General features: G+C 41.2%; 1 protein-coding gene across 1 annotated transcript in view; it reads right to left on the bottom strand.

Annotated features, from left to right (window-relative positions):
- Positions 1 to 6,509, bottom strand: part of NOX5 (NADPH oxidase 5) — a 195,922-nt gene extending 189,413 nt beyond the window's left edge. The window contains exons 1-2 of the mRNA XM_085646368.1: positions 6,390 to 6,509; positions 166 to 316 (exon numbers count right to left, since the gene is read on the bottom strand). Of these exons, the coding sequence (XP_085502494.1) occupies positions 166 to 316; positions 6,390 to 6,509 (271 nt within the window). The remainder of the gene's footprint in view (positions 1 to 165; positions 317 to 6,389) is intronic.
- Positions 6,510 to 14,450: the final 7,941 nt, after the last annotated feature.

The following is a 14,450-nucleotide window of genomic DNA, read 5'->3' as shown; positions in this document are numbered from 1 at the left end:
CATACAACTTTTTAGAAAGCTTGAAATACCACAGGAATACTGCAATAGAGGGATAGACGGAAAGGATAGCGGCATTTAGTTAATATTTCTTTAGAAGACCACAGACAGCAGAACATTTGAGAAAATTATGAAATAGACACAAAAAGTAGGACTTCAGTCCCTTACCATCCACATCATAGACTTGGAAGAGGAAGTGAAGTTTGTCAGTTTCAGTTCCATGTATAAGCAGGTTTAAAGCTTTTAGCAGCTCATCCAGGCTGATGGCGCCACTGCCATCGGAGTCAAAGAGGGCAAAAAAACGCTCTGCAAAGAATGACTAGAACACAAGTAGGAGACAAAGCAAATTAGTAAAAGTTAAGATGTAAAAACACAAGGAAACAACACAGCGCGAGTGGAGAAGTTAGTAGAATGCAACAAGCACTGAGAAAACCAGAGCATCCAAGATCCATGAACAAGTTATAACAAATATGTGAGTTACACGCATGGGAAGAGATACGGCAGTAAGCATGTTGGAATCAGAAGTGTCTGTGTAAATGCTTTACCAAGTTAAGTATGATTTTATAGCTGTTAAGGGTCTGGTAGAGAAAACAGCGGCCAGTATCCACATGTGATGCTGCAGTAAATTATATCACTGATATTTAACCAGTGTCCTAGTCCTAGATGGTGTAAACCTGATCCCATGCATATGTTCACCAAAGCTGACTCAGTCTGTTGTTTATCACTCCTTGGTTCTCCTAGGTTAATCAGTGATTAAGGAAGAGGATGTGACATTACAGCCAAAGCTGTCGACTTTGGAGCTGTGGAACCAGGTTTGAATCTCGGCGTCGGCTTAACTTCCTGTGCTTCTGGGCAAATTACTTAATCTCTTTGGGCCTCATTTAGGAAAAGTGTTGCATCACTGTGGTAAAACAGCGATGCAACACTTTTCAGTGTGCCCTTCTTGTGACACCATGGATGAGCCGTATTTACTGTACGGCACGCCATGTCGGAAGGATTGACAGATACGTCAGGAATCCTGACGTATCTGTCGGTGCAAAAACGGTGCTTTACTGGAGTGTGTCTGAAAATATATGGAACTCCAGCAATGTGTCCTTTCACAAGGAGCAAGCCCCATGTGAAAGGGTCTGCATGAGTCTTACGCCTGCTGTGAGGCAGGCATAAGGATTTGATGCAGTGGCGTCCTAGAAGTGGCGTAGTGAAATCTGATAGATTTCACAGCGCCACTTCTACAACCCTTTTTTGAGGGGGAATGACCACCCTGCACACGTTATACCTGATGCAGGTATGATTTAGCGCAGGGGTTTACAAAGTGGCGCATCTGGTTAGTTGCGTCACTTTGTAAATACGTTGCAGTGTGGCGCATATTTTATGACGCCGGTGCATCACCAAAAGTGACGCACCAGCGATGCAAGGGGCTCATATATAAGCCCCTTTCTGGTATAGTGGATGCTTTACAACAGATCTGTTATAACGCTGCCGGCCCGTTGGGTTGTAGGCACACAAGCTGTGTTCTGCCGATAAGACTGATGCTAGTAATTAAGCTGCCGGCCTCCGGGTTGTTGGCAAAAAGCTGTGTAAACATTTTGACGCTTGTATAATTCTTGACATTTTTTTTTTTTTTTTAAATTACAAAAAAAATGTATATATATAAGCCCCTTTCTGCCTAAAAAGTGAATGTGACCTTGTGTAATGTAACTGGTGCTCATGTCAAGTGCTCCAATATCTTCAATGCGAGTATGCGCTATATAAAAATATAAAGTCATATGCGCTATATAAAAATATAAAATCATATGAGCTATATAAAAATATTAAATCAGTGAGTAGCATTATAGGGCCCTCTACCATTACTGCTGTTCTGTGCATAGTGACCATTGTTTTTGCCCTGTCTTACTTGTACTAAGGTGTTTGTGTGAGACTTCTTTCTGTCCTCCATGCCAGTTCAATGAGCTTTGCCGCTTATAGGTTAGCCTTCCTGCTTTCCCTCTCGGGTTCATTGAAGAGAGGGTCATAGCACTACTGGTCTGGGAGAGTGGTCAGCTACGCCCTTCAACAGCCTAGTAGTGCCTCTGTGTATGTGGTAAATTATTTCTCAATGCTGGTTGTGTTGTCAAATTCCCACTCCCGCCTTTCATTCCTTTTCCTTGTTCTTTAAGAAAATGTGGAAAGGGGCTGGAATTCTCTCCAGTATCTGTGACCAGCCTCTGTATGTTTGATCCTATCTCTGAACCTTACTGTGCCCAAGCCAGAGCCATGGCCTTTCCAGTTCTAGCCTTGGTGAATTGAGAATGGTGATAAAGATATTGAAATAACTTGTGCGAAAATTGTCCCGTGAGGTGATAAAATCTTGACAATTAACACCAGAATATAATTCTAGTAACAACTTGCCATCACTGAACTATCTGCTACCAGAAATGACTGAGGATACTTTTTTCTCCAATTTCTAAAGTTCTGAGATGTTAACATCAATTATAGGAGCCTTAAATTACCAGAAAGTGGCACAAATGACTAGTTTTACACAAATCGAAACTAATCTTTAGAATATATAATATTTGCAATATGTATAAATTTATGTGATAACCCGGTAAATAATTGCACATAGAGCCCAGGGGATAGGACCACACTAAACTCCTCCTCGCAACCCTCTAAATCCTCAAAACTAAACTTAACCGGAGAAAACTCTCGGCAAAAAATAAATCTTTGTCTCAGAACCAGGCGACTCTTAAACATCCAAAGTGGTCTAAAAATAGAAGATTATGAAAAAGGGTGCATGTAAAATCAGATTGCCTTCTTTCAGCCAAGAACAGGTCTCATCCCTAATTCCATCTATAAATTCTGTTGTTACAACTATAGAACCGAATGTCACAGCAAAACCTTATGTCCCTAATCCTAAGACTTTTAGAACTAGCTCTTTAAATCAGCCATGTGAAGTTTTAGGCCAGATGGGCTTTGATTCCTTTAATCTCAACTAAACACAGGATTAGGTTTATTTGAGGTCAGAATTTCCCTTCTGGCTCACACAACCGACCTAATATTTGAAAACATTTTTCCTTATGTAGAATCGACTTTATATATTCCAAAATTCATTCAGCCCACCCGTATTGCTTATGCTGAATTTCAGTCACAGGGCCATTCTACTGTGAATATAAGTTTTGTGGAGCCAGGTTTGAATCGGCTGCAGTCTGTGCCATGGTCCTGGACATCCAATGATGGCTTTCACTATTATGGCATTGACATTCATCGAGATTTCATGGGTCCCATTCTCTAAGTACAGCACAGCTCTTCCTGAGTCTATTTCTTCAAAAGCAACCTGTTGGCTGTAGTCCTCACTCAAGGGACAAGGTGAATACATTCCATTCCAAAAATACAATCAGATTGCAGATAAGTAAAAGCAGCCCAACAACAAGCTCATCTGCAAGACAAGAGTTATGGTTCGAGTCACACACCTGACGCTGATTAAAGCTGATTTCATTGAGCATCGCAGGCCATCTCAATCATGAAACAGGGCCCTTTGCTGAGTACATCTTTGACACTGATTTACCTTGTTTGCGGGAAACGTAGTCAATGAATAAATATGATTTCACACAGTATAGCTCTTTACAAGCACACCACTACCTATGTATTGGTTGGGTCACGCAAAAGGAGATCCTGCTATTTTACTAGGCAAATGTATCAACTGGAATTGTATCCATATTGTTAGTAATTTAAATACCCTGAATGCACTAAAAATAGACAATTAGCTTGGTTCATCTTCATCTACTGATCAGCTGTTGTTTAAGGTATACGTTACCTCGGGTAATAGTTTTGATTCCATTTTTAATGGTACCTTGGCTGCAATTTTAAATGTAATAAATATTCACCCCAAATTACCTGTTTTATTGGTGGGCGATTTCAATGCTGCAATTGCAACTACATTATATGCTCAGACTCCACTAAGAGATATGGATGAAATATCAGACTTTTTCGCACGTTATACTAGCGGCCATTCAGGTACTAGTGATAAGAACTTATTAAATTGTGCATTGAAGTTGAATATTGCCTAAATGGTCTTATAGGGTTCATGCAACTGGGGCCGGAGGTCTTTTAAATCTATTAAAGACTAAGGGCCAGATGTATGAAGTATTTGTGCATGTGCAAACGGGTTTGCAACCCGTTTGCCCATGCAAAAATACCTATGGGTTTTGTACAAATCCTAACTAGCGAGTCAAAATTTATTCGCTATTAGGAAGGGGCGTTTCAAGGGAGTCCCTTCCTAATAGCGAGTCTGAGCCCTATGTATGACTGTTTTGCGGCTGCAATTGCAGTCGCAAAACAGTTGCAATTTACCACCTACTTCAAGTAGATTGTAAAGCATTCGCAAACGGGAAGGGGTACCAGACATGGACGTCTGCTGAGCCCAGCAGGCCACCATCCCTAGGAGGGCCAGCCATTCCCAATGGGGTCACAAATTGCGAGTGGCTCGTTAATATTCATGAGCCTCGCATTTTGCGAACCCTTTGGGAATCGCTAATAGTGTCTCTGACACTGTTGTACATTTGCTTTTGTGACTCGCAAATTGCGAAAAATTGCGAGACGCAAAAGCAAATGGTCGTACATCTGGCCCTAAGTTTTGCTCACTTATGAGTATGCAATCTTGACGAACTACTCCTATTCTAGAAATGAGTCTAGAAATTATTAAAATTCCATTGAGAAAAGTTTGCAACTAAACATTTCATCTACAGTGAAGTTAACACGGAGAATAGCTCCATGATAAATATTGTATATCAAAATGGGACAATTGTATATGTACAAATTTGACTAATCTATTAACTATCTTTGCAGAGGTAAATATGTCCGCCTTGAAATCGAAGAATTTGTTTATGTAATTGCAAAATTCTCCAACATGATTCAACCCCCATATGTTAAACAAGTTATTTCAACACACAAAATGCTTTTACATGTTCCTTTCAATCACCGAGTCGGCGATGCGGCAAGCGCAAGGTAAGTGGTTTTATTTTTTTTCAATTTAATTTTACTTATCCCATCGTCTGTCGACTCCCCCCCCACCCTGCCTACTGCTCTTACTAGTGCCGTCCACCACTGGATACACATATTCAAGCACAAGCACAAATATGCAGGCACACATACCCACACATGTAATAGCAACTAACACACAAACCATAGTGCTGGTAGAGGGATCCTACAGTTATCCTATCTCACTATGTCATATGCAACAGTGGATGGAACACGGGCTCCAAAACAAGCATGTACAAAAGTTGCTCATCCACCTAATAACAACATTAATTCCTGGGACTTAATCATAGTACTTAACATAACAAACATTCAGTAAAGAGACTTTCACATAAATAGATGGCTGGTAGGACTTAAGAAACACTCCCCGCGCCAAGGCTCCAATGCACGTTAACCAAACATTGAGAGCAGCGGATGTGGGTCACGGTGTGGCTCTGGGGACAGTCTTGTGACCGTACACCACCACAGGGCTTCCAGCATAGAGAAATCAACACCTAGCAGCCATAGCAGCACAAAACTATGTAAATGGCAGATAGTGCGCTATGTAAAGGAAGCATACGATACCATAACAAACAACAAAAGGAGTATAAATACACTGAGCATGTGTAAACCCATATATTTACGTCTCTCTTCATGGGAGGTGTTAATGTTTGGCATCACAAATACAGTGTGAACTCCAAGTATGGGTCTTCTTGTGAGGGACCTTCATTTTAACAACAAACAATATGAGAACGACAGTCACACCTAACTGCTGTGTGTTGCGCATGGAGTATGATGGGTGTTACATAGAATATTCATACCAATTTCGGACATATTCAGCCACCTTGATCATACAAGTCAGTATGTGGTATCTGCAGTTACCTGGCACACGTGAGTCAGTTTCCGATATGGGCTTCTACCTGCCACCAGCAAGTAGGCTATGTTGCTTAGATAGTTATTGAATCAAAGGGATAGCTCATACAGTGTGTGTATCAAAGGCTGTACAAGACAGCTGGCAAGTATGCTAGGAGCTAATAGAACTGGTCAATTTGAAAAATAGTTTAGATTTCTAGGCAAAGGGTGAGACACACTGAATACTCACACGGTATATGTTCCAGAAGCAGGGTGGTATAAGTCACCTTTAGGCAGTAGGCTGAAATCTACCCAGGCATGATGCTCATAAGGTGTGAGTAAGTGCAACACATAGCCCAGATAATACTTCTCACTAATCAACAGGCTGAGCCATGCAGCCTTAATGCGCAGCATGGGCTGCACTGAGTACCGGCAAGTCATAAGGGAGGCAACATAATGGAAATTTGTGAGCTAACTACATAGCACAAGTTTCCATCATACAGAAATAAGTTTAGGAAGTCACTGGTACTCTCCATGAAACAATATCTTGCCTCTTTCACTTTAAGTGCAGATTTGAATTCTCCCAGACTGATTTCTTTGCCTTCGCCAGCGATGCTCTCAAACTGCTTGGTCACCCATTCCAGCCATTTGGTGTCATCGTCCAGGCTCATGGTGCTGGAAAGAGAAGAAAGATGGCCTCTGAAGGATGTCGCTGAATTGCTCTCTGTGTATCGCGGCTTCAATAACTAACAGCCAGTAAAGAAGGAAAGAAATTATTACAAATTAAGTATTGGAATGATACTTTTCATTATTAATAAAGAAAGCATTCTAGGGTTAGGGCTACCATTAGAGCCAGGACAAGAGTTAGCTTTGAGGTTAAGCAAAGGCTAGTGGTAAGGCTTGTATTTAAGTTTAGGGTGTTGATCCGGATTTAGGTTAGATTTAAGGAATGGTTGTTGTTAAAGATCTGATTGTGATGGGTGTTTCCTGACTGTCAATACAATTAAAATGTCTTTTTCATCTTGTAGGATTCTCGCAACCACAGCACTTTTTTTGCTTTCTTATTCCCTGATAGATGGAAATGATGCTTGCATGTACCCCTAGTACTCAAAATTCCTCATAACTGGAATCTTTATATAATGCATGAGCATTGAATATATCTGCTCACAGGAGAGATCATGAGACAGTCTACACAAGAAGTACGTATATATATAAATGCCTTTTTAAGTGCGCATTATCTTATCTTCACTTTAGAAAATAAAAAGAAACAATTATACATTTAGTTTTACTAAACCATGTTTCAAAACTTGGAATAGTCAGATAGATTACTTACCAGTGCTGTTCCACAGGGCAAAAATCTAACAGCTGTAAATTAATTTTACATAAATCCCACCTGACCTGTGTACCTTCTGTAATGGCTTTAAGTGCTCAATGACCTGACGAAAAACAATATTCAAAGCATATATCTTTTTTAAAGTTTTTTTTATTTTCTATTCATTTTAAAAATAGCAGATATATCCTACCATGCTTTCCAATTTACATGTTCAAAACATTATATACCATAGTTATCCATTTATATTACAATTATTTATTTGTCAGAGACACATTTGTACAATAAAAAGAAAAGGATTATTTCATACATTTTACATAAAAACACTTTAAAATGTACATATCAATAGTATTTACCACTTACGTTTTTCAGCCCATATCACAATCCCCTCTTTCAACCATACACTTACCAAACGCATCCTCTCATGTACACCACTCATTCCAATCACAGCCACTACATGTTACATCAGAAAAGGATTTCCAAATGTGATGTTGTGGACTAGGATCTCCCAAAAGACAGTCAACGTACGTTTTGGTGGGTAAAAGGCACTAATAATCCACCTTCTTCAGGATCACACAATAAAACCATGTAATAAGGTGGGCCAATAGTGGGTGATGTTATGTCCACCTCCCGCTCGCAATATTGTGTAACAAAGTATGTTTTATAAAGTTTCAGACCTTCGGATTTAGTATATCGGACACTGAGTGAGGGTATTCTCTAATATGGACTGTTGTTTCATGGAACTATAAATGGTTGTTTCATAGTTAGGGCATCTTTACGGTGCTGCTTCTTCCAGAATGCAAACTGTTGCAAATCTTCCAAGGGAATGCCAAATGTCGTCACTGGCTCCCACCGTGTTGTAGAGCCTGAGAGCATCTCTATGAAACAACCATTTATATTTCTACAAAACAACAGTCCATATTAGAGGATTCTATATTGATACGCCAGATCAGAACCCCATCCACATAAATAAATATGAAAACTTAATGGAATGCCTTTGAGCTTCCCTCGAAATGTGTAGACATTCGAGAAAGAATTCAAGAGCCAAGACACTATGTCGATTGACTACATGGAGGCGGTCTATTCTGCCCTCCATACTGGTGAAAAGACATGGTTTGTTACGGTAGCTATAAAAAATTTGTTAACTATCACAGTCATTGTGGTTCCAAGGCTATCAGTATGCTTGCGCTTCATTGCTGCCCTCAGTATCAAGAGGATTCGAAGAACAGCTTATAGCTATCCACATTCCACTTGTGCTTCAGCTAAATGCATAACTGTGGTATTCCATGTTTTCTGACTCAGCAACCCATTTTCTTTACAGCGTTTCCGAATGATTGAAGATTTGATTTAGGATATTGTCAGCAATATGTGTAGGTCTACAATTCCGCTTACTGTGCAAAGCTATAGTAAGCAATTCGAGTCTGGTCCTTTGAGAGCATAATTATCAGCTAGGGGCCCAATTCACAAAACATTTTGTGAGTTACAAAATACCTCCAGAGGACATCTGAGAAATCAGTCAGTGTTACTAAGCCTTGTTAGCCATTTAAATTTGTGAGCACCCACAAACAAATGTTTTTGACCTTTGATAAAATCAGATTTGAGCTCCTTCCTCCATAAAAAGGTCTAAATTTAGTCACGGCATGAACTGGAGTAGCTCCCATTCCAGGAGGGAAGGAGAATAGATCACCCATAGAATTTATTTGGGGGGAAGACGGATTTCTCCAAGGGAATAAGGTTTTCCCTACTGATAAAAAAAGGGAAAAAGGTGTGCATTTGCACACCTGGCTCCATTCCCTCTATGTTAAATCTACACTAGGTAGATATCAGCACAGGGAGAGAGGAACCTGGGCAGGAACATGACATTCCTAGCAGCATGCCTGGTGCAGGTTTTCAGGTGTACTCCTGCAAATGTTTGTGAACTGAAAAATATGTAAATGTATATGCAGGTAGAGATGTAAATATCCACTCAAACTGTTTTAGGTCGAGCCTAGGTAGCGCACATGCGCTTTCTCTGAGGCATGCTGTATTCACTGTATGGGCTAACAGCCCGCCCATTGGCTTTCCATTGGTAACTTTGATTGTCCTTTAAAAAGGCTTGCTACATAATGGGTAATCTTTCTTCTTTTCCCCACCTGGTGCTCATTTGTTTCCTCCCACGGACCAAAATCTAACTTCTGGCATCGTTCCACTTTAGGGCTCAACTATTCATTTCGGGCACTATTTTATTGCTTAGTGTTCCTGTTACCCCAAAATTGGTCCCAGGATGCTTGTTTCCTCTCCTGGGCAGACCTGGCTTGGCAGTTCTGGCTGGACTCTTCCCATGAGGAACAGGGTCAAGTCTGATTTGCATATGGCTGGGTCTGAACTGGGATGGCGAAGTGAGTTAAAGAACGGTGATGGATTCAACCCAGATCTGTGGCTGGGTGTGAGTGTCTGAAAAGATTCAACGCTCCATTCATCATCTCCTTGTGTTTGCTTTGTTTGCCCTAAGTTGGCAGTGGATGCCCAGACGTGGGTCCCTTGCTCACTTTGCCACTGAATTCAAGCTTGCCTGGCTGATTAAGGGGGATACGCCGAAACCGGTCTCAGGATGCTTGTTTCCAGTCCAGGGAGGACCTGGCTTGGCAGTTCGGGCTGGACTTTTCCTATGAATACAGGGTCAAGAGTAATTTGCATATGACTGGCTCTGATCTGGGGTGGTGAAGTGAGATAAAGAATGGATGATGTATTCAACCCAGATATGTGACTGGGGGTGAGTGTCTGAAAAGTTTCAGCTCTCCATCCATCATCTCCTTATGTTTGCTAAGGTTCCTATTGCCTATGTTGGTGGGTGCGTTCATTTCCCCCACCATTTTGCTGCACCTACTTGTTGCATACCCACTTGCTTTCATCCTGTGTTTTTGAAATGTTGGTTTCAACTTTAATTATTTTATTTTGGTGGCCGCGTGCCTATTATTTGATCAGCATGGCGCCGCCTCACATTCGCCACACTTCATGTTTCAGCATGGCAGCCATGCAAAACGTTACTTTTATCTACACAGCACATGCCTTCCGACCGTGTTTTTGAAATGTTTTTTTAAAATTTGCTTAATTATTTTATTTTGGAGGCTGCGCCGCCTTACCCTCTCAATCCGTTGTTCTGCCCATGTCGCTTGTTTTCCATATTGCCACACTCCCAGGATGACTGGGCGTGCAAGTCCTTCTGGTATCCATGCCCTTCCAGCAGGTTTCCCTTCGTCCACCACTCCCTCTGCAAACATAAACAAACAACAGGGAGTGGAGGGGTTTCCAGGGCCAGCTCACCCTTACTCTCTTCGTTTTGATAAGTGTTTTTTACAGTGGTGGTTTGTTTGGGTGTTTGTCACAATGTCTGAGGAGAGCTCCAAGAGAAAAGAAGTGCTGCGGCTTGTTTATTCTAACTGGTTATTTTCTATTGCCCTTGAAGCACCATGTAGAAGAGGGGTATTTAAAATGGGAGGCATGCCCCCCTAGGGGGGCCTTAACTGATCCTAGGGAGGGTGCCAGGCTCTGCTTAAAAGAAGCATCATCCTGATAGCAGGGCTTTGTTTTCTACTGAAAACAAATGATCAGCAGTAAGCCACTCTGTTATAGGCCATTACTAGCATGCTTTGTCATTTATATCTGGCTGGGATAATGTATCAAAAGGGAGGGGACTCAAAATATTCAAATAAACCACAGAGAATCCGTGGGTCTGACTTAGCTTAAACAAGCTCAGGAGCACAAACAGTAAAAGTTTTCAAATTCCTCCTAGATCTAGGGGGAGTCCTTTATAGAGGACGGAATCCCATCACCCACCGAAGTGGCATGCTTCATCATCTGGGACCTACTCTTGGTTCCAAAACCTAGTGCAACCAAGGGCTACAACCCTGAGTGCGGTGATAAAGTGAAAAGTGATTTAAAATTGGCTACCAGGAAGAAAAACACCTTTATTTTGATCTATCCTGGGGTCAAAACTAAAACCAGTGCGTATGCAGCTTAGACCAAATAACTGCATTAGTCGGAAAAAACAGGTCTACATGTTTCAGCCGTATTGATCAAGGTATGATCTCGGCCTTCCTCAGTACCTAGATAATTTATCGCTACTGCAAAAAGGGTATGTAGATATACAAGTTTCTAATTTCTCAAAATATGTGGGAAATGAGAACATTCCTCCACCATTGTTTTCATTCAAAATAGGTTCTAACCTTCGTGACAACCTAGTTCATACTAGACCCAAAACGAAACCACCTACCACACATAACACTCTATGGGATATGCCAGCAGTTCAAGGGCACTATCTGTGTGGTTCATGCACTGCCTGCCCCCAAACTGAACATACACTCATGGTAGACATTGGCACTGCAAAACCATGGATACAAAGGAAACACACTAATTGTAACACCGAGAGAGTTATATATTTGATAACATGTCCGTGTTCACTCCGCTATGTGGGAATGACCACACGCAAGGTCAAACTACGGATAAATGAACACAAAAGTACTATTAGGTACAAAAAACAAGCCACCAGACTCACTGATCATTTCCTTACACAGAAACATCGGGCAGAGGAATTGAAATGGACTGTTCTTGAACAACCATATATCCCTCCCCATGTGACAGACATTTCGGAGTTTCTGTTTGTAAAAGAACAAAAATGGATTTTCAAGCTTAAAAGTGACATCCAGGGGCTCAATGATGATATTCCGTGGACTTTATTGTAAGATATGTTCTAGCTCTAGCAAGCCGCTTTGTTTTAAATGCTGAGTTCAATACGGTGTTTTATAGAAACGACCTCGAGCTATTCCTGAAATAGTTTACTACAAACAGTCCATGCTACACGCTACTGGTGTTGTATATTTAGAAAATTTGAAAGCCTTAAGAATCACCTTGCCTACATTGTTTGTCAAACAAATATTGACTGTAGAAAAGACCTTATTTCATGAGTTTGTGTTATACACGTTACCAGGGTTTTACAATAATAGGAAGAGGAGGGCTTTTAAGATTACCTGGAGCAGATGTTTGGCTTTAAATAAATTGCGCAATTTGACAAAACACACCAGTACAAATATGTTTAGTGGTCACCTAGGGAGGTTACTCCACCTGAGGTTTGAGGCCATATAATTAAGATTGTGTCATGTATTACTGGCAATACTAGGTATGCAATAACAACAACGTCCACAACAACTCGTGAGGGAAACATATGGTAAAACTCTTTTTCCATTCTTGCATTAAACTTGGTAATGATTATGCAAACTTCTGACAACTAAAAAACTATTAGGTAGCCGTGTCCACAGACTTCTGGATAATTCTGTGAATATGTTTTTTTATTTCTCATCCTTATGAATAGAGTGGTGCCTCACGTCCTGAGCTGTTGCCTGGTGAGGCGAGGAGTGCACACGTACATCAACGGGTAAGCATATACTTGTTATAATATATATAAGTAACAGACACAATTAGGTATGAGATACACATCTAGGTATCTAGCAATGTAAATCTGATGCCATCACAGAGCATTTGATCACAGTACTAGTTCTCATATCCATTTTAAATTTTACTTTATTGATTCAACTGTGTCACAATTTTGATGTCAGTGTATGTCTTTGTTTTTCTTACAGGTTCTGTCCAAATCCCTGTGACATCTTACATAAGCACGAAGCCACAGGATAATGTAGGTTGTATTGAATCCAACCACATATTTTGAGAAATTAGAAACTTGTATATCTACATTCCCTTTTTGCAGCAGCGATAAATTATCTAGGTCCTGAGGAAGGCCGAGATCATACCTTGATCGATACGGCTGAAACATGTAGACCTATTTTTTCGGACTAATGCAGTTATTTGGTCTAAGCTGCATACGCACTGGTTTTAGATTTGACACCAGGATAGATCAAAATAAAGGTGCACTCACTGCAACCATCACTCAAAACATCTATATTGCTTCGCTTCCAGTGGATTTAGTAGATCCTAGCTTTGATCACCTAAAACATCCCTGAGCTCCTCCCTCCTAGGGAGGGAGTTGTAACCCTTGGTTGCACTAGGTTTTGCAATCAAGAGGAGGTCCCACATGATGAAGCATGCCACTTCGGTGGGTGATGGGTTTCCGTCCTCTATAAAGGACTCCCCCTAGATTAGGAGGAATTTGAAAACTTTTACTCTTTGTGCTCCTGAGCTTGTTTAAGCTAAGTCAGACCCGCGGATTCTCTGTGGTTTATTTCAATATTGTATGTGGGGACTGACTCCGTGCTGGTCTCAAAACTTTCCCTTAGACCCTCTCTTTGAAGTTTTGTTGTGATTGACTCCAAATATTCCTCAAACCTCTATGCCCCCCATTTCAAATAATCACACTGTGGATACTTTTACACTTTAGTAAGGCCTAGCTGACCAGAATAGTATGTTTGGCAATCATGTATTTGATTGCATTTCTAAAAGGTTTAACATAACTGTAATGTTTAAATAAGTCTAGACATATTTAAACATTGCAAATTCAATAAAATAATTGTAAAATTTCAGGGGGCGGCAATTATATATTATTTTGCATTAAAAAGTTTGAAGACCACTGATGTAGAGGGTGTATGTACAAAATGATGTAAAACATACGTGTATAGAGGCGTGCGCTTTCCGACAGTGATGACTCAGTGCAGAGGGCCAAATAGCAGTTGTGATGAGCGTGGGAGGCCATTGAAAGAGGGTGCTGCATTCACTTCCACCTCAGTAGCACATTGAATGCTGGCGGCTTAAAGCCCCAGTAGTGTCCTGGTTTCGATCGTGTGCTGTTAGCTGGATATATGTGAACAAAGTTTGGTTTGTTTCACATATATCCAGCCCAGCCAAGCACCACGCATTGAGGTGTTAGTGTGACGCATTTTAAGGCCTGTAATTTTTTCACCGCATTGATATACTTAAAGCCACGCTTCCTAAAAAGCTTCTCTGTGCATTGCTCAAGCAGTGCTCACTCAGCACGAGCATAATACAGGTGGAACTAGGTCTCTGCCACTGCCAGGTGCCCCAGGCAGTCTGTCAGACAGCTGGGCCTGGGGTCGAGGAGAGGTGACTTTGCACTTAGACTGGTAGTGTGCTGCATGGTCCTGGAATGATCACAGTTAAGTCCACCGGGCGCTGAGACAATAAGATCATACCAGCTTTGAAGGCTTGCCGCACTAGCTGCACCGGGATGTGCAATCAACCTCACTCAATTTTGTCAGAGCCACAGCAACCAAAAAGGCCTTGTGTGCCTCTGTGAATGAACAGCCCTGCCCTTACAGCGCGTCCTATGCACTCTATG

This window comes from Triturus cristatus, chromosome 3_1 (assembly GCF_964204655.1).
Source record: "Triturus cristatus chromosome 3_1, aTriCri1.1, whole genome shotgun sequence".
In the NCBI taxonomy this organism is placed as follows: Eukaryota; Metazoa; Chordata; class Amphibia; order Caudata; family Salamandridae; genus Triturus; species Triturus cristatus.
Note: the sequence above shows the minus strand (reverse complement) of the source record. Positions and strands in the feature narration are given on the sequence as shown.